This window comes from Hoplias malabaricus, chromosome 8 (assembly GCF_029633855.1).
Source record: "Hoplias malabaricus isolate fHopMal1 chromosome 8, fHopMal1.hap1, whole genome shotgun sequence".
NCBI lineage: Eukaryota > Metazoa > Chordata > Actinopteri > Characiformes > Erythrinidae > Hoplias > Hoplias malabaricus.
Genome location: NC_089807.1, coordinates 35,754,409 through 35,775,178, shown reverse-complemented (window position 1 = coordinate 35,775,178; position 20,770 = coordinate 35,754,409). Strand labels below are relative to the sequence as shown.

The 20,770-nt window shown below is 37.7% G+C and overlaps 1 protein-coding gene across 7 annotated transcripts; it reads left to right on the top strand.

Annotated features, from left to right (window-relative positions):
* The first annotated feature begins 3,647 nt into the window (after nt 1-3,647).
* Nucleotides 3,648-20,422, top strand: rufy2 (RUN and FYVE domain containing 2). Of its 7 annotated transcripts, none has more exons than XM_066678221.1 (19): nt 3,648-3,781; nt 4,831-4,993; nt 8,787-8,960; nt 9,520-9,637; nt 10,963-11,064; nt 11,666-11,789; nt 12,098-12,162; nt 12,318-12,383; nt 12,503-12,572; nt 12,662-12,763; nt 12,970-13,086; nt 13,352-13,519; nt 13,625-13,722; nt 16,738-16,857; nt 17,135-17,264; nt 17,919-18,013; nt 18,141-18,189; nt 18,284-18,364; nt 19,416-20,415. In XM_066678221.1, the coding sequence occupies exons 2-19, from the start codon at nt 4,855-4,857 to the stop codon at nt 19,557-19,559; spliced, it is 1,962 nt and encodes a 653-aa protein (XP_066534318.1). In that variant the 5' UTR covers nt 3,648-3,781; nt 4,831-4,854; the 3' UTR covers nt 19,560-20,415. The 7 variants fall into 7 exon arrangements, with proteins under 7 accessions (XP_066534318.1, XP_066534319.1, XP_066534321.1 ...); XM_066678222.1 differs by lacking the exon at nt 3,648-3,781 and adding an exon at nt 4,548-4,709; XM_066678224.1 differs by lacking the exon at nt 3,648-3,781 and adding an exon at nt 4,555-4,684.
* The last annotated feature ends 348 nt before the right edge of the window (nt 20,423-20,770 follow it).

Sequence of the window (20,770 nt, the reverse complement as noted above, 5' to 3'; positions counted from 1 at the left end):
AAGGCAGAAACACACCCTGGACAGAGCTACCTCTGAAAATGTTGGAAGGTGTTACAGTGGCACTACATGTACACAGCAAATCCATCTGTGTTAAACCAACACTATTAGTGATCAAATTAAGTGTTAAAGAGTGTAGTAGATATTTTGTCTGCATGGATGTCATTCAAAGTGGGTGACAATGCTTGAATAGTTTTTGATGTTTGCCAGGAACAACTACTGTCTGCCAGCAGGGAACACAATGGCTAGATGATGAATTAACTAAAGAGGAAAATATACATTTATATTGTTGCTTGTAGTATTGTGGTCACTGCTTTGTTTATAATGCAAAACTAGAACTATCAGCTTTGGATACACCATGTGAGCAAATAGAGGCCCAGCAGCTGATGATAGAAGAGCTGCGAAATACATTGAATGAGGTCACACTGAAACTTGGAGAGGTTTTTAGCATCAGATGATGACATCAGATTCAATGCCAGGTATCTATTATGTCACATGATATTTAGGTTGCATAGCCCAGTGGTTATGACTTTGCATGGACAATTGCGTATGCTGGTACAGGCATCCACTTCCAGTACAACAGGCAACTCCTGACAAGGACGTTGATCCAGGTTCTGGACCCGTAGGCAGAGTACATACTACACTATGTCGATCAATCAGCACCCAAGAACACTGTTATCTAATGGGGGTGTTCCACTGCATGGTACCTATCCTACTGCCATCTGCTGACTCATAGTTCCAAACAAACTGAGCAGGGACTAAACCGTGACATGTAAAATGAGTTTTGTCAGTCACAAGGAAATGCAGAAATCCAGCCATTTGTAAATCTCCAAGCAGCGTTGGAAAATATTAGTTAACAAATAAGTCATGACAACAACGTTTTGTCATTTACTTTAACTTATCAAATTAAGTTTTGTGATTTCAACTGGATTTTATGAGTTTTCAACTTTTCAAGTTTTTAAATTGCTCCAATGAAAAGGAAATTTGACGAAGTGAAATTAACTTGAAATGGTGAGTTATGGCTGTGGGCGGGCTTTGGTAGGCTCAGGAAGAGCTCCCAGCATGCACGGCGGGCCCAGCTTGTTCACCTTTTTAGGCTTTATTTTGGGGATTTATCTTCATTGTTGTGTGCTGTGGGGGTGGGAGTAATATATGGGATGTGTTTATGTAATTGGTAATTGGTGTTTGGGACAATTAGGTCTTTCTTTGCAGCAAGAACTGTGTTTTGTACAAGGCCTCACCCTCAGATTGAAACACAGCAGCTTTGGAGAGGTTCCGGCTGATTATCTTTATAGGCTGTACCTAATTGTTGCTTGGTCTTATTCTCTGATGTTCATTTCAGAGAGTTTTAACAAAGTGTGTTAAAGGCAGTTAAGTAGCCAGGTAGTTTTTGATACTGGTTGTCATAATAATTAAATAATAATAATAAAAAAGAAATGTTAATATTTGCTTTTTGTAAACTTAAATACCCACGTGAAATGCAATAACTGCATAATTTTCAACGTAGGTATTTAATTGAAATAACAAGCAGTTTAAAGTCAAATCAACTTGCAGAAAGGAATTCAAAGCCAAACTTGACTCAAAGTTATGACTTGAAATAGTCATTCTATTTGGATTTAACTCAATATTTTAAGCTGAAATTTTTATAGTGTACAGTAGTAATCGGGTTTGTTTGAATCCAACTCAAAAGGGCACCTCGAAAAATTACGAAGTGGTACAAACATCTCTTGGATTGCTGGCTTAAGGATGAAACCAGCTAGAGCTGGACAATGCAAGAAGGAACAAATGAACTCTAATCTAAAAGTTTAATATAGTGCTCAGAGCAGTGTTCACTCCCAAAAACAATATGCAAATACAAAATAAGTAAACAATGCTCAATGTTACTGCCACCACTGTTGTGGTTTCCAAAGCTAGCAGTTCCCACAGTTCACTGATTACATTTCAGGTGGGAGCCATTGTAGTGGAGAACAAACCAAGTAGAGTCTAGTCAAAATGTGAGTAGAATCAACTAGTGTAGGTACCATGCAGTGGAAAAGTGCCATCGTTTAGGGTTCAGTCATGGCCTAATGTTCTTGGGTGTGCGTTCACTTCCTCGAATAGGAGGCATAATTTCCATTGTACATTGTCCAATGACAATAAAAGCACATTTATGTCTACAATACATGTTTAATTCAATCTAGTTGAAAACACATGTACATACATACGAACCTGGCTATGATGACTGTTTTTGCCACAAAGACTTGCTTTATTTTATGTTTATTTTAATGTTATGCCGTTGGGATGTGGATGTATCCTGAGACAGATTGTTTTTAATGAAAATAAATGGCCTAGTGCCCTGCACATCTCACAGACCACCTTTTCTAAAGAAAAAGTCACAGCTGTCACTCTAGATAGCGCATGAATAGACACATCAAATATTTTGTCTAATAGCGCCATCTTATGGAAGAAAAATGCCACCGCACCCAAAGAGCAATAGGATAAATAACTGTATTAGCCGGTAATGTACCACAGTCTCTCTCTCTCTCTCTCTCTCTTTCTCTCTCTCTCTCTCTCTTTCTCTATGGAGTTAGTCATAAACTGAAAGTATATAATACAAACATTAACTATTAAACACTTATGTACATATTCATTCATTCATTCATTCATTATCTGTAACCACTTATCCAGTTCAGGCTCGCGGTGACTTAAGTACATACACATTTGAAAATGTTACTTAATAATAATAATAATAATAATAATAATAATACACACCCAGTAAACAATTCAAGAATTATATATTAAATATATTGGATATCATTAATTTATTTAAATCAGAAATAGTGATTTTAATGCACTATATTTATATGAAAAAAATGTTGGGCTCTCTTAGACATGTTTTGTTGATTTTCTAACTCAATAAATGCACACATACTATATTCCTGTAAATGTTGATACATTTTAAGACCTCCTCCTGTGAACATCAATTTTTGTTCACTTTGTTAACATGTCCATTTACTGTTGTTTATATACCAAGGGACACATCATGTGCAAAATAAACAGTCAGATACATAGCTGAGTGTTTCTGCTTTGAAATTGCAGTCTGGCAAAATTCAGACAGCCAGGGTTTCTTAGGCCATAAACTTAAATGACTAACCCCATCAACTTGTAGAGTATGTGGAGATAGAGGCCAATGAAAGTGTAGTTACATCTATATTTCCTTGGAAATAACAATGGGATTTTATAATAAATAAATAAATAAATAAATAAATGATAATAATAATAGTCCTTATTTGTATAGCACTTTTCATACATAAATGCAGCTCAAAGTGCTTTACAGAATTCTGTTATGGCAAAAAATAATAACATATTAAAGAGTTAATATTGCAATCACAATTAGAATCAAAATTAAAATATAAATAAAAAATTGCAAACAGGTGGTTTAATCGATGAATACAGTGCACAAAGACTCTTATGCCGGTATTATTTTCATTTAGTTCAATATAATTTTACTAAATGTGTCCAACATTTCTAAAGGTTGTTTTATTTGCTTGGGCTTATTCTTTTAGTGCTGGGTCACTCAGCACTACTTCCTCAGTGCTAGAGCTTACCTCTTATTGGTTGACTGGCGCGTGTATCCCCGCCTCTCCCTAGTATTGACCCCGCCCCATGTTGGTATAGCTCCACCGAATAGTGTCTGCTCCTGCTGCACCGTGTGTGCGCGTGTGCTTCAGGAGAAATCATCTCCTTCACTGCAGCAAATGATCCTCCACACCTTCACACCGCCGCGTCTAGCCGTCGCGTACGGGTGAGTGCATCTGTGTGAGTGTGGTTGAATCCCAAATGTCTCCCTGCTCCCTGTATAGTGTTTATATCTTGAAGCTATGTTTCTGCATCGAACACGGCTATATTTTAGACAGCTGTACAGCGTATGGTCAAATAAAAGTCGGTTTCTAGATATATAAACACTGTTGTGTGTGTGTAGAGTCTGCACTACATAGGGCACTATAAAGGAAGTAGGGAACCATTTGAGACTGACCCTATGTGAGTTGTTTGGCTGAAATCTGCTGACTGGCTCTGATTCTAAGGAGTCACGTGCATGGTATGGCACAGACTGGTGCCACAGCAGAGACGATGCTTTGGCTGAATCTCAAATGGCTCCCTACTCCCTACATAGTGCACTATGTAAATCTTGACATAACGACTTATGCATTTAATAGAGCACATTTATTATGTTCAGAAGGGAAACGTGAACAAGTTTCTGGTTCCCACATGACCCATTATTAATCATATTATGCCCTGGATGTAGGAACCAAGTGTACTACGTAGGAAGTACAGAGCCATTTCAGATGCAGCCCTTGTTTTCAGCTTTACTATATGCATGCTTGTTCTGAACATCTGTGGTGATTTTAATGCATGGTTTCCTCCTGTGTAAAAATACATCCATGTTTGTTTTTGTGTGTGTGCGCCCTCCCCCCTCCTCCTGCCCTGAGTTCACATCCATGCTAATCCCCACCATGTGAGTGACTGTCAAACAGGAGGGGAAGAGAGAGGCAGGAAATAACAGTCATATGACAGACAGCCTGACACTGACAGGGCAGGGCAGCAGCAAGAACGCAGGAGTCTCAGGGGTCTCAGTGTGGAAATCCAGCTAGGAAATGGATTCAAGTCAGTCCATGTGTATAGCAGCTTCACAGTTATTATGTTTACGGTATGATTTGGAGTAGCACTAAAAGGTTGGGCGTGTTATGTAATTTCAGTCATTTGCATATCCCCTTAGCTTCAGTTGTCTTGCTTTGATAACACGCTTTTTTTGCAGTGATTTGAAGAATACCATCTTTGCAATCTGTGCTTCAGGTCTGCACATATACAGTGTAGTGTATGCAAAGGGTGAGGTCAGGCTACAGGACTGACCAAGTGTTGGAACAAGGAGAACAAGCACAAATGTACTCCCCTCAGAGTCTGCACCGCTGGGGCATCACCCACAGCGAGAGCATGGAGCGTCTGGCCTACTGTCAAGGTAAGATACAGCAGTTTGCTAGGGTTTGCTCTTTACAAAGCAGGAATTTTCAGTTTAACTGTTTAACATTAGACCAAACTGAGACATATCTAAAAAACCTTAAGCATAATATAATGTAATGCAATGTCATCGTGGGCTAAAATTTACAGTTAATAATGACTTTACACATGATAGCTCTCTTCTGTTAGACATACTTGACTTTAGTCTTAAATCTGTTGAAATGTCAAAACCAGGTTTGTGAAATGCACTGCGATCTAGCACCTTTCTGTCAAAAAAACTGCTCAAAATGTCCATAAGTTGTTAACAAATATCACTTTTGATTTGCATATCAGTTGTGAACATTTACAGTTACAAAGTTGGGATATTTTATAAAATGTTAATTAAAGCAAGAATCTTTGATTTGCTAACTGTATTAAACTTATTTAACTGACAAAGTACATACAAATATTTTGTATTATTATTTGGATGAAGGATTTGATTGTATTTTGCAAATGTATACAAATTTTAAACAGATGCCTACAACACATTTTGGAATAAAAAGATGGGATTGGACAAAACAAGGTAAAAAGTATCATTTGTAAAGAGAATATGAAAGGTGGAGAAGCGGGTAGCAGGGTTCTGTGGTTGTGGGTTTGGGCCTGTGAGGAGTTTGGTGTGTTGTCACAGTGTCTGCGTAGGTTTCCTCTGAAAGTGCTGGTTTCCTCCCACAGTTCAAAAGGTGGATTGGTTATTCAAAAGTGTCCATGGGTGTGAGTGAATATGTGAGTGTGTAGTGCCCTGTGATGTACTGGTGCTCGGTCCGTGCTGTGTTCATGCCTTGAGTCCAGTGATTCCATGTGTGCTCTGGACACACCGCGACCTTGATCAGGATGAAGATATGGAGAATGTGTTCGTCTTTTTAGCTGTTTTTCTGTCTATTTCTCTTTCTTTGGTTTTGTTGGACTGGATGTGGATTGAGGTGTAATTCTTTAAATCGCCTGCAGATGTCGCTGATGGTCCTGTGTAAATTCTATGACGTTAGCCTTGTGGCTCCGCTGTAAACAAACCCGCGATGTGGCGCTTTATTCGGAGCGCTGCTGTTTAGTGTAAACTCACACGTCTTTTGGGATTTTAAGAGTCGTTATCCGAGGACTTTAGGCGTGAATCTGAGAGTGAGCGTTCCTCGTACCTCCGGTCGCTGTTTGGGAGATGTCCGCGGTGGCGGTTGTCAGGTGAAAGTGAACGGGAGAGATTGGCCTGTTCTCCGTCTCTCGGCCATGGCCACACCTGCGGAGCCGGAGGTCTCTCTGTCGGAGGCGGAGGGCAGTAAGGAGCGGCATGTGTTCGGGATCCTGCGGCTGCAGGAGGACCGTGGCGGCGGGGACAAGAGCGCTGCGAAACCCGCGGACGGGAGATGGCAGGCGCCTATTTTCGCTTTAGCTCGGAAAGCGTCGGAGACCATTTCTGGAGGCATCCACAGCCTCCCCAAGGAGCAGAAAACCTCCACGTTTCCTCACGAATGGAGCGGTACGGGTAAGAGCTGGGCTTTGTTCAGTTCACTTGTTATCGTATTTGCCTATTCCATCTTAAATGGAGCAGTATCATATAATTCTGTGAAGCCGACGTTGGCTTCACATTATCCGTGTTCTATTTTTTCGTTCCACCTTAAATTGTGCAGAAGCTCCTCGGAGCTTCGCCTGATCGTTATCCGCGTTGTGCGGCTGTGACCTGCCGCTGTTCCAGACTGAGATTGACGTCTCGCTCGATTTTCACATCCACCTTAAATTGTGCAGCCGTTAATTTGTAAAAGTTACATAATTTAAGGTGGAACGTAAAATTGGAATAAGGAGCCTTTTTAAGCTTCGTGCTTTCTGTTAATGATTAAATATCCACAGGGTTTCTTTGTTATTATTAAAACAAACAGTTAAAGCAAGTCTGGAATTGGGTTTAAAATTTAGAAGAGCTGGAGAACGTTTGTTTGTCTCATATTTTATTATAATCAGAATTATTTGATATCTAACACCATTAGCCTCCTCACTGATGCAGCTCCTATTTCTACATTGTTTCTGAATGAAAATGTAGAACCAAACCCAGGTTCTCCAGTTCCCCACTAAAAGGAGCCCACTCATCTGTCTCTTTCCGTTAGGACCCGGCTCTGTGGGGGGTTTCTTTGGTTCTCGTGTGCTGTTTTGTTATCCTCCCTTTGGAATGATGTCATTGGCTTCTGGGCTATTTTTATCAAGAGTAGCGGGTAAAATGGTTTTAATGAGGGTCAGAAAGGGTGTTAAATACTCATGCTATGTGTATAACCACTGTCCTTTAGGGTCACAGCTGGACACAGGGCTGCAGACCAACCCCAGTCCACCAATAAGTAGAATTAATTATGTAACAGTTTGCATGTCTGGTATTTATTACCACATCAGTGCGCAATTATAACCCTAGCAAACAACACTGAGAAATTTTGCTTTGAAAATGTCAATCTTAATTGTTTCTTCAGTATGTGCGATTTTGATGGTGATTAATATGTAAACACTCATTCATAGGGGTGTGATATAAATGGATGCAGGGGGTTGGTCAGAATGGTGCATTGATAGGAATCTGTCATCCAAATGTAAAATGAGAATATGTCTTTTTGATAAAAAAAAAAAGTTTGTGCTTTTTCTTTTTTAAATAACTTCATGATACATCAAGGGGCAGCACGGTGGCGCAGCAGGTAGTGTTGCAGTCACACAGCTCCAGGGGCCTGGAGGTTGTGTGTTCGTTTCTGCTCCGGGTGACTGTCTGTGAGGAGTTGGTGTGTTCTCCCCGTGTCCGCGTGGGTTTCCTCCAGGTGCTCCGGTTTCCTCCCACAGTCCAAAAAACACACGTTTGTAGGTGGATTGGCGACTCAAAAGTGTCCGTAGGTGTGTGTGTGTGTGTGTGAGTGAGTGAATGTGTGAGTATGTGTTGCCCTGTGAAGGACTGGCGCCCCCTCCAGGGTGTATTCCCGCCTTGCGCCCAATGATTCCAGGTAGGCTCTGGACCCACCGTGACCCTGAACTGGATAAGTGGTTTCAGAGAATGAATGAATGAATGATACATCAAATGGTACATTTCGACCTTTTAAGGCAGTCCTCAAAGATAACTTGAATACGTTTTTTTTTTAATTAGTTAATTTTTTTTTAAGATTCAGCAATATTTTTCCATTAAGAATAGTACAAATAAATGTAGGGTTATTTATTTATTTATTTATTTTGTATAGAAAGTAAAGTATTATTTGTGCATTAAGCATTTTGACCCCTATCACCACTGTAGGTTTTGTACTGGATTAAGTTTCATTGCAACGGTTAGGTTCATTTTTAAAAACTGGTGAATTTCCCCTTTGTTTGGGATGTTTGTTTGACTTTCTTTTATAACCGCCATTTTGCCTGTAGGCTTTATGAACAAAACCACAAGGATGTGAAATATGATGCCAAATGGAAGTTGTCACTGCTAGGTTCCCCAGTGTATGTGTGTTTATTAATATGTATAACGACACACACATTTACAAAGTGTTCTTTCAACTTCTCACTGGTTGAAGTTGAGCTTGCTTTTACCTTCTCATTGCTCATTTACGTTTTGCTTCAAGTGTTTCAAAGAGTGTGTGTGTGTGTTTGTGTGTGTGAATAACTACACTGCCTTGTATTAGTGCATTTTTACTTTTAAAAACTACTTATAATATATTAATTACACTCTGTCACACTAGACAACAGTTTAGCTTCAACCTTTACGAGAGTTTCAGAACCACACAGTTGTTACTCTGTCAACAAGAGTTTTATTTGCTTTTGTCTTCCAGCCTTCCGTGACCCTATGGCAATGGAAAGAGCCAACCTGCTCAACATGGCCAAGCTTAGCATTAAAGGTCTGATTGAGTCGGCTCTCAGCTTTGGGCGGACCCTGGACTCTGACTACCCGCCTCTACAGCAGTTCTTTGTTGTCATGGAGCACTGTCTGAAGCATGGCCTCAAAGGTACAGCAGTCAGCACTAAGTGCCTTCAGCTGCCTGTGTAATGTATGACTTTTCCATATAATGATTAAGCCTCAGTGTGGACAAGAGCTTACGGGTAATAGGGTTTTCTCCAAGAAGAAGCGGTTCTGAACTTGAAAATGACAGTCGTTTGCCAAGAATAATATTTATTCACCCTAACCTTTAGCTCAAATGTAGCTTTAGTTTTGGTAAGTTTGCTTTGCACACTTAGGAGTAAGCAAAATGGACTTGTGTTGTGGTTTCAAACATTTTACAATAGTTCTATCTGTAAAAATAGACAGCAGTACATTGCATAGCTAAAACCAGTAGCAGCGTCTCCCTTGAAGTCTTTGAATTCACTTTTTCCAGTAAAGTTAGTGAATCACAAATGAATCGCCTCAAATGTTAGCGCTGACCGACCGATGTTTCATTATTATATTTGGCAGTAGGTTAATGATCAGAATACCCTCGGTCAAAATAAATAAAATAAATAATTGCACTGTCTACTTATGACTCATTTGCTACACGCCCATAAAAATGTCATACTGTTCTCTGGTTTTAGTGAAGAAGACCTTTCTTGGATACAACAAGTCATTGTGGGGTCCTTTGGAAATGGTGGAGAAGCTGTGTCCAGAGGCAGGAGAGATTGCCACCAGTGTTCGAGATTTACCTGGCCTTAAGTACGAATCAAAGCATGCTTAATCAGCGCCATACTCACAGTATTATGCTTATAGCATTTTTAAGAGATACTTGGTTCATTGCCGTTTATGTAATTGTTTCTAAAATACTTCTAATATCAGGCTTGTTTACAGAAAACTGTCTTCTGTCTTATTTTCAGTTCTTCCTCAAGAATCTCAACTGGAATTCTATCTTTCATATAGAGACCTTATCTAAACCTGCCAAATCTTGTCCTCTGTAAATGCATGAAGTATGAAAGATACCATAAAGCACAAATGAAAGCTGTACACAGCTGTGGAAAACACCCACCACTCCACTCTTTTTTTTTTTTTTTTTTTTTTGCGCCTGCTGTTTACAGACACATTAAATCTGAAAGGGGAAGTGTAAATTTCAGTTCAAGTTTCATGACACAAATGAAACCTGCAACTGATAAAAAATCTGGTAGCCCTGGAGCATTGTCAGGAGGAGGATTTGAAATATAGCCACCCCAAGTTCTTGTAACTGCACTTTTTGTGATCTGTGCAAGTTTGCGCATCCAGTAAGCGTTATAAAGTGATGTATACAGATGATTCACACTGGAGAGTGTTACTTCTTATAATAAAGAGATTAATCAAACAAGCAAACAAACTAAATTTGTCAAGAAAGTTGTGTATTGTGGATAATATGAAAAAGACAGGTAGCTTAAAATAGGAATAATGAGATTATACCCAAAGATGATTAGAATTGAATGACAACATTAGAGTTTAGATATTTATTGCAGCTGTAATATAGCTTCTTTTTGTAGTCGCCCTAATGTCAGCCTAGATCTTTTTAATCAATATAACACACTAAACTTTGTTTTAAACTGTTTTTACATGAACAAACACAGTGTTGACACTTGGTATGCGATTTGTTGAGCTGATAGTAGGAAATGAAACAGGAACATTAAAAAACATCATTGTGTACAATGGTGAATCCACTTTAAATGAATGTTTTAAAACCTTTACATATTATTTAAATCTTTTTTTTTTTAAATATCTTTATTAAAATTAAACAGTGGTATAATGAACATGGTAACAGTGGTTAAGGTTTAGGAATTTGGTCATGATATGAACACCTGGCTTTATATGTTTTTAGAGTGGATAAGATGTTAACCAAAATTATTTGCAGGAATATTTACACTTTTTACAGATTTTGAAAAACTGTGCAGATCTTTAAATGATAACTAGATAATTTGGATAAAAGCAACAGATTTATCCAAAAATACCCCTGCTACTTACTGCATTGTGTTTCAGTTAAGAAACTTTGGATAGAGCACTTTGTCACACTGTGTGTTTGTGTTGGTTAGGACTCCACTGGGCAGAGCAAGGGCATGGCTCAGACTGGCACTGATGCAGAAGAGATTAGCAGACTACCTGCGTGTTCTCATTACCAGGAAAGACATACTGAGGTGAGGAACTTATTGTTTTTATACACAGTGATGGGGACAATTTGATCTTAAAATTAGTTTAGGATTGCTACTGGTTTAATTCAGTTTTTCTTTGTACAACGTGTTTGCATTGCATATTTATATAATGTTTTAATTTGGTAATCTGCAGACTATGATTAATGACTACAAGATATAATTTTAATAAATCTTCACCTGAACTTTCACTCAGTTTTGTAATCTGACTAAACAGTAATAGAAGTCACTGGGTATTTGCAGAATTTTGTCAAAAATTAAAAACACTGGCAGTTTATTAACAGCATGTTGGCATATGTGGTGGTTTAACTACTGAGGCTATAGGCTACATTTTATTATATGTGTGTGTGTGTGTGTGTATAATATGTGTACGGTACAGATGTAGCAGATGTTAATTTTGAAAAACACTGAAACACTTTTACACTTCTGTTTCTACCTTGGGAGACTTCACCACACAAACACTCCCTTCCTTTTAATTTACTGGTATGTTATGTAAATGCATTTTTTATTTTTATTTTTTTTTTGTAGATCAGCCAGTGTTCACTGTCAACCTTATATATTTATTTTTTAAATTTGAATCATTTTACAGTGATTTCTATGAAAGCTCTGCAGTCATGCTGGAGGAGGAGGGAGCCGTCATTGTTGGTCTCCTGGTGGGACTCAATGTAATTGATGCCAACTTGTGTGTGAAGGGTGAAGACCTGGACACACAGGTAAGAAGAATTTGCTTTGATTTAAACTGAATGTTTGTTTTATTATGTCATGTAATGGGGATCTGTGTTATTAAAGTGTTATCTAAAGTAAATGTAAAAATTTAAAATGGGCCTAATTGATTAGGTCCAATGTTACAAAATGTGTAGGTGGCCATTTGCTGTACTGCCAATGGTCTGTACTTTAAAGAAACACAATTTGCAGAAAGGATAATTACATTTTCATATGTAAATTTGGCCTGTTATGTTTTGATAAGCTTTTTTGGTCTGTTAACTTAGTATAATGTGTTTTTTTTTTTTTTTTTACATAGGTGGGAGTGATCGACTTTTCCATGTACTTGAAAAATGACATTGATGACTACCGAAGTGAAGAAAGGTAAACGTCTGCTTAATTATTAAAGTAAGCTAATAAAAAATGTGTATATGAAATTTCCCCTTTTTGGTTTGACGGAGAAAAATTGGAGCTTTTCTTATGAATGATGTATCACCTAATCCATCTAATAATACATTTTTTTATTGTTCATTTAATAGAAATGGACAAATTGCAGCAATATTGGACCAGAAGAACTATGTAGAAGAACTAAACAGACAGCTCAAGTGAGCTTAACTTTTACTCTAACATAAGAAAATAACAGATGAATGATGATATTCAATTTTTAAATTATTAATGTACAGGTGTCTTTTAAAAAGTCTTTTGTTACTGTTTTCTGTCCTAGTTCCACTGTTCAGGGTCTTCAGGGACGTGTGGACTCATTAGAGAAATCAAATTCTAAGCTCATTGAGGAGGTACTTTAGGTTTCCAAGAATTTCAAATAATGTGTATTGTGATCTGTGCAGCCGGATGCAATATCAGTAATTGTTTCTCTTTCCTGTAGTTGGCTATAGCAAAAAACAACATCATCAAACTGCAGGAGGAAAACCACCAGCTCAGGACAGAGAACTCAGTAATTGCCATGAAGGCTCAGCAGCGCCTCGAGGTAACACACATCATGATTTTCTTTCTGCAAACAAAGACAAAAATAGAACATGTTCTTGATTTATTTACTTGCTTTAGTGAGGGCAGTTGGAATGCATTTTGAGTGTTGTAGTTTCTTAAATATAATCTTTCAATATTTCCAAACATTTCAATATATTTTTATTGAAATAAATCCAAAGCTTACAAATGAAACCTGTCTTTGCGCAGGTTACGAAGGGTGACATGAGCTGTGAGCTGGACACGTATAAGCAGTCCAGGCAGGGCCTGGATGAAATGTACAATGAAGCAAGAAGGCAGCTGAGAGAGGAGTGTCAGCTCCGGCAGGTCTGCATTCAGTAATGTGTGATAGAGACATCTACTTTTAAACTGGCATAAACTGTTTCTTAACTTTTACAGCTTTGAAAATTTAAAGGGTTTCAGCACTGAACCTTGAGACACACCTTCCTGTCTTCACTGTTAACAGACAAATATTATGACCCTGATTTTAATATGCAATAAATCATAGTGAGAGATCTTTGTACTGTAACATATTTCAAAATACATCAGTAGATGTCTACATTTAACTTCTAAATTATCAATATGTTTGTAGGACGTGGAGAATGAGCTAGTCGTGCAGGTCAGCATGAAGCAGGAGATGGAGCTGGCCATGAAGCTGTTGGAGAAGGATATCCATGAAAAGCAGGACACTTTGATTGGACTCCGGCAACAGTTAGATGAGGTTAAGGCCATCAACGTGGAGATGTACCAAAAAATGCAGGTGCCCTTGCTATCAGTTTTACATCCTGAAACCAAAACCCTTTAAAACAAAATGTTATGCTTGACCAAGAAGACACAACTATATTATTACTTTCATTATCAACAGTCTTCTGATGATGGCATGAAACAGAAAAATGATATGATTGCACGACTGGAGGAGAAGACCAATCAGATAACCGCTACTATGAGGCAACTAGAGCAAAGGTGGGTGATATCCAGTATTGCCTGGTGTAATGCAAAGCTATATTCCTGATATGCATTCAGAGTAGTAGTGCACACAGTTTATTGTGAGCAGTTGTTTACTCCTGCAAGCATAAACAAAAAAAGGTCTACTTGAGTTTTTCAGTAATGTTTACCCATAACCAGATGTTTATAGACGTTCATTCCCAGCCCCTATGTGTTTGTGTATATTTTTGTCCACACTCCAGTCGAATTGATTTAAATAAATATATAATTGAATATATGGCGTAATGTGGCAATAAATAAATAATACTACAAATTAAATTGCTAAGTATTATTCTAAATAATATTTAGTTAAAAAAAAAAATGTAATGTGTATGTCTATAAAGCATTTGTGCAGTTCCATACAGGCAATGTGAAATGCACCTTCTCATTTGCACCCATTAGAAATGCAAAGATATCTTGGAGTAATTTGCAAAGATTCACCTTCCGTAACTGAAGTATGTGAAGAAGGATTTTTTTAGAGTAAATTACTACTTCTTTAGAAAACGCTTCTGTCTGGTTTATTTTTAACTTAATCTAATTGTCATTTACAGCCAACACTACGATACACTTCCACAGCTCCTGTGAAGATGCATGTATTTTTAAATGCATGTAAGACGATTTGCTGGAAGAAATGTCATGTTTTTTAAACATACTAATAAGTAGCCTATTGTGATAGCTAGAGCGAGCATGTTAAGCATTTATTGCAGGATTGTGTTGACGGTCTTCGGAGTGGATCTGAAGGTAGCTATTTGGTTAGATACGGATGTAGTAGTTAATTTGCCTACCTTTTAATTAGCGTAAATTAGCTGGTGCAGCCCAAAAGAATTGGACATAAACAGTGAGCTGAAACCTGTAAACCAGTCATGAGAACGTTTACACTACCCAGTGTTGTTGAGTGAAAATGGGTTGGATTTCAAGGCATGTTTCATATGGCCAGAAAAGTCTTTGAAATAATTCATAGATAAAACTGTATATTATTTGGTCACATTTGATTTTACTGTATGTATTGCCACATTATGCCATATGGTTTTGTTCATGTGTGGGTATATACACTGATCAGCCATATAATTAAAATAACCTACTTGTTTCTACACACATTTATATGCCCTACTGACCATATAGTTGAAGTATGTAGTTCTACATTTAGAGATTACACAGACCCACAGTACTCTGCATACTTTGTTAGCACAATATAGCACTGTTTTTCAACAGTCAGGACCACCGTAGAACAGATATTGTTTGGGTGGTGTATCATTTTCAGCACTCCAATGAAACACTGACATTGTGTTTGCATGTTGTGTGTTGAGCTGATACAAGTGGATCAGATACAGCAGTGCTGCTGGAGTTTTTAAATGCCCAGAGGATGCTGGTGGTGTTGGATTCCCAGTCCAACAGTGACACAGAGATGTTTTAAAAATTCCAGCAGCACTGCTGTATCTGATCCACTCATCCCTATATCAGTGCTGATGATCCACCACACAAAAAATAACCTGCTCTGTGGGTGTCACGAAGACTGAAGAACAGGCTGGAACTAGGCTAAAAAATTATGCCAAGCAACAGATTAAATACAGGCTGTAATTGTACAACTACACTGCACCTATATGGAAAGTGGGGCTAATAAATGAGAAATAATTTGTTAAACAAGGAGGTAATATTAATGTTTTGGACGACAAGTGTATTTAATTTAATACACCATATCCAAAAATCTTTTTGAGTGTTGCAAAAACAAATTCAGACCATTGTTTGTGGAAAAGTTTAGCAACTGCCAGTCTGAATGCACCTCTGGGAATGTTTGTGTTTTGGGTTCACATTGAATAAAGTCAGTGTAGGCCTAATGGGACTGGAGCTATGATGCTGCAGCAGACTAGCATGTTTGCATGTTGTGTTACTTGGTAGATGTCCTGAATGTGTTTATTTCACCTGGCCACTCATGCGTTAGTGTTTTTGTGTTTTTGGATTGTGTGACGTGGTGCTGTCAGGCTTGCTTCATGTCTATGTCCACACACACACACACACACCATCCCTCCCTTTCTTCTCCATTGATTTACCGCCATCTTATTTGTGATAATTTTAACAAGTGCATTGCTTAACAAGTTTTCAAAGCTTTGGATGAAATTCACTGATGTTTACATCCTCTTTCCCTTTTTGTTCTTCCCTTTTGCTTTTTTTCCTCATCCTTTGCCCTTTGTTAAAACCACCATTTTACCCTGCACTGTGATATTCAAAACTCACATTTTCAAAAAAAACAGTGATAAAGATTTACTCAGCCAGACACGGACTCTTGCTATGTCCTTTGTTAAATGTGCTAGTACAGATACAGAACATCAGTACAAACTCGTCAAAGATATTTCCTTCTGATATTAAGATAAAGACTATTGTTTGTCATGTAACACAAGGTGGTTGGCAGTATGCGATGTGGTGAGAGTAATGGGTTTGGCTGTTATATATTAGCCTAATTTTAGATTTTTGTTTGACTATGGATAAAGTTTTTCCACATATTGTTTAGTGGTTCCAGCAAAGTTCTCCCTTCGTGGTACTGTAACATGGCATATATATGACTGTACGGTTTTAACAAGACAAGACACTGAATATACTGTGTCTTTTATCCAGATCATCAATAAATTTAAATGTTTTAAAATATTCCTAATCATGTCTTTATGGTTATTTTTGGTATCTTCAACACTACACCTTTACTTATGCTCAATGTTAGTAATACTGTACTGCAGTCTTGTGGGGAAAGATATTTGTCCAAATGTTTCCGTCAATCTCAGACAAATACAGTGTTACTGTGACGTAACCTCTCCTAAATTTTCAGTTCAGCTCAGTTTTCTTTTGTTTGGCTATTTTGCGTATTTTTTGCCGCTCTTATCATGAGGCAGCTTGCCTGTCGAATTTTGGCCCTTTTTATTTCAGTCATTTGTTCCATTCCATTCCCCCCACCTTTCCCTTGTGATTGGAGCCTCAGTTTTACCCAGTTGGTTTGAATTACACCAGATTGCAGGAGGCAGAGAGGGACCGTCTGAGCGCTGAGGATGGAATGCGCCGATTCAAGCAGGACTTCGCCAACAAAGCAGACAGCCTCCAAAAGCAGATATCCCAGAGAGAGAAGCAGATGTAAGTTAAGAAGCTGTTGTACTTCACTTTCAACCCAGTCCGTTTACACTCTTCGTCTTCCCACTTCTCTTTCTTCTGCTCTGTATTATTTGCAGTGCCTGCTTCTAAACAGAGACCTAGGCACAGCTCAGATTCTAATATCACTTGAATTGTTTGAACTGTTTAGTGTCAATATTGTCTTTTAATAATGGGCATGAACTATTGAACCATTGTCAAAATTCTGAGGAATCTGTGGATTACTCAACTGCTACTTGTGAATTATTTCCTTTTTCTGCAGGTTGCAGCTGGAAACAGACTTGAAAATAGAGCGGGAATGGAGACAAACCCTACAGAATGACCTGGAGAGAGAGCGAGAAACCGTGGCCCAGCTGAGTGCAGAGGCTCAGCAAATTACTGCACTCAAAAAAGTGAATATGATATCGTCTATGTTCTTCTAGATATATATATATATAGATGGGTAATATAGATTTGTAACAACACATAGATTTGTATGCTACTGTTAGGAGGAAGAAAATAGGAGCACAGACTTAATACAAACACATCTGCATATTTTAATCCAGAATATATATGTGTTTATTTTTCAGAGGGTTCTTTGTATATTATGTCTGAGCTAAATCCAGTAATAGGATGAAATAGCTATTATTTTTTATTAAATATGTGTTTTAATGTAAATATTTGTGTGTATATATATATATATATATATATATATATATATTTTTTTTTTTTTTTTTTCAACAAATCTCTTTGTATGTATGCTTAATTATTTTATTAATTATTTAATCAAACAAGAAACATGACATTACCAACAAACAAAAACTATTGGCTTTGTCAATTATAATATTTTTAAACCAAATCTTAAATTGATTGCACTGTGCCCTGCAATAAACGTCAGTCAATGAAAGATGCTGTAAATGATATATAATGTAATATTGAAAATGTGTTTAAAAATCATATCATTATTATTGAAATATTTTATATTGTGATATATATTGATATTAAATTATTGTCCAGCCAAACTCACAGATTTGCATTGTTGAAACTGTCGTGTTGTTTTCTGGCAGGAGTTTCACAGGTTACAGGATGAAAACACACAGCTGAAGGGGATTTGTGAGGAGCAGGAGCAGGCTCTGGAGGAGCTCGGCTGCAAACTCAGCGAGTGAGTTATCACAGATACCCATCAGATTAATTTCTGGATTGATTCTAGGTTTTTTTGTGTGCAGTGTAGTTGTTTTCAGTGTTCTATCAGTATTCACTGATGTGGTCCATATCTTTTCTGATATCAGGTCAAAAATGAAAATCGAGGACATAAAGGAGGCCAATAAAGCACTTCAGGTATGTTCCCTGTCTCATGTTAATAAAAATTATTTATGATCTAATTAACGAATGCTATTTTATAACTACTGTTAATTGTATGTTGAAACTTTAGGGTGGACAGGTGTGGCTTAAGGACAAAGATGCCACACACTGTAAACTTTGTGAGAAAGAGTTCTCCATTTCCAGGAGGAAGGTTAGGCCCACACACAGCAATTCACTTTCTCTGAACTGTGTCCCAGTATATTTCACCAAATATCTTCCTTTAAATCTTTGTGTTTTATACCTGAACACAACTATTTAGAATTTGATTGAAAATTAATATTTATTTAAAAAAATATCATACACTAGGGTTTGATATGAAAGTTTAATGTTAATAAACTCATCACCAAAAGGCTTTTTAAATATTTTTGCAACATTTTACTTATGGGGATAATAAATGTTAAATGATGTAGTCCATTTCTTTCACTTTTTTATCACCACTTCTCATAAATAAATGTAGTAGTTTAAAATTATATCATTACTATTTATATTGTACTGATTACGAAGGTTATTATAATCAATGATTATTCATTATAATATAAACATATAATTGTAACAAACCTCTTACCTTGTGCAGTCAAAGAACATTTATTTGTGTGCACGATGAGTATTTTCACATCCTATCCCATAACATGGAGTGAAGTGATCTTACATTGACTTTGATGTACATTAAGAGAGCATGGGCTCAGTGGGCATTATCAAACAAAACCAAACTATATAAAATATAATATACATTTAAAACAAAATGTGTTTCTCTCCCTAGCCTTTTACACCTGTTGGCCCACTTTTTCCATGTGTTTCTCATTGAGCTTGTGCCTAAAGGTAGTCAGGGCTGGAAGAGAGCAAAAAGACTCATGTGGTAGCACCCAGACTCAGTGTGTTGCATGGCCCATATGAGAGGCTTTAGCAAGTCCTCTCTGTCCTTTATCCATCCAGTCTCCAGGGGCTTGGGTCAAATGTTAAATTCTATACAGGAAACAAGATTTGTTCTAAAGCCCCCCTCCCTCCCTTTTATTGATCTAACTGGGTTACTGATTCCAGCCCATCTTTCATAAAGGAGTTATTTTCAGAGCAGTAAGTGTTTCTGTGGGAGTGTCAGACAGTGTGGATTGGTTTAAACAGGGACAAGTTCCAATCCACACTGTCTGACACAATGAGCATTAAAGGATTTGCTATATGCTCATCTTTCCCTTTCTTCTTCCCAGCATCACTGTAGGAACTGTGGGGAGATCTTCTGTAACGCCTGCTCAGATAACGAATTACCACTCCCTGCTTCGCCGAAACCAGTCAGAGTCTGTGACACGTGCCATGCACTGCTCCTCCAGCGCTGCTCCTCCAACACCACATAAAACACAAACAAGAAGCTGCCAAAGCGGCCAGTGTTGGCTTTAATTCTGACCACCGTGTTGTCCTGCATCATGTCAAGCTGAATGAAAGTGACCAAAATGGCTGCACCTGTTCCTCAGTGTTCAAAGTTTACATTTCTAACAGGAGCTCCTCTGAGCTGCTTCAGAACAGCACCTACACAGTGAAGCTGTTCAATAACATGAAGTGCCCAGAGAATGAAATGGGCATGGGCCACATTGTGGCTCAATTGCTTCTTTAATTTTATAAAGGCTCAGAGGTGATCAGATAGCCACTTGATGTTTTGTGCACTACATGTAAGCAGCACTAAAGCATACTAATATTCCAAACCAGCTGGGTGCTTTTATTCAAGACAGCATTCCAGGCCTGTACTGTAAGAAGACCACAGAGATGGGGGTAAACAATACACTCTACGATACAGAAATGAAAGATGGTACTGTGGAACTGCTGTGGAGATTTTGTTTTAGTTTAATTTTGTATTTAAGTGAATGTGTGCAGGGTCTTTTCTCAAGATGAATTTTAAGCACTAAAGCTTTCAATGCTGCTTAAAAAACAATGGATGCAAGAAATAGCACAGTCTCGCATGTCTCATAAAATAACGAGATGACGTATTTCCAGTCTATAATTAACAAAAGTATTATTTCACACTATAGCACATTACTGGTTGTAGTCATATGCCAAGACGTGCGTGTTGTTTTTTTTTACGTGCAGAACTGGAACACTCCTCACAGTGAATATTTATGGCAATCTTTGTATTAAAGTGTAAACTGTTACAAAAACAGTTAACAAATGACAAAAGGTTTCAAATGTGAAACACTATTCAACTGTACACATGCCTTTAACGACTAAAGTTGACAATACTTCAGTACTCCAGTTCATTGATTAATTCATCTTCTCAGGTAAGAATATACTTCTGATAATCGAGACATTCGGATAGCAGACATTCAAGAGTGTTATGTATTGTCACTGTTCCGAGATATATATGTATCTCCAAAATAGTCAATTTGCAGGAGAAGGAAAAAACCTTAACTTCGGAATTCAGGGTAAAAAATTCGGGAGCTTTCCTATTTGTCCATTCGTCATAACATTTTCACACAAAGGACAGCTGCTGTGTTCAAATGAAGAAGTAAAATCCAAAAAAATGGAGATACATTTCTTTCTTTGGACAGTGATGATATTCAAATTCTAGCAGCTT

Coding starts and splice junctions, on each gene's coding strand:
- rufy2 (XM_066678219.1), top strand. CDS start 6,250: ATGGCCACACCTGCGGAGCCGGAGGTCTCTCTGTCGGAGGCGGAGGGC. Junction 12,384..12,502: donor GAACTAAACAGACAGCTCAA/GTGAGCTTAACT, acceptor TTTCTGTCCTAG/TTCCACTGTTCAGGGTCTTC. Junction 12,573..12,661: donor ATTCTAAGCTCATTGAGGAG/GTACTTTAGGTT, acceptor TCTTTCCTGTAG/TTGGCTATAGCAAAAAACAA.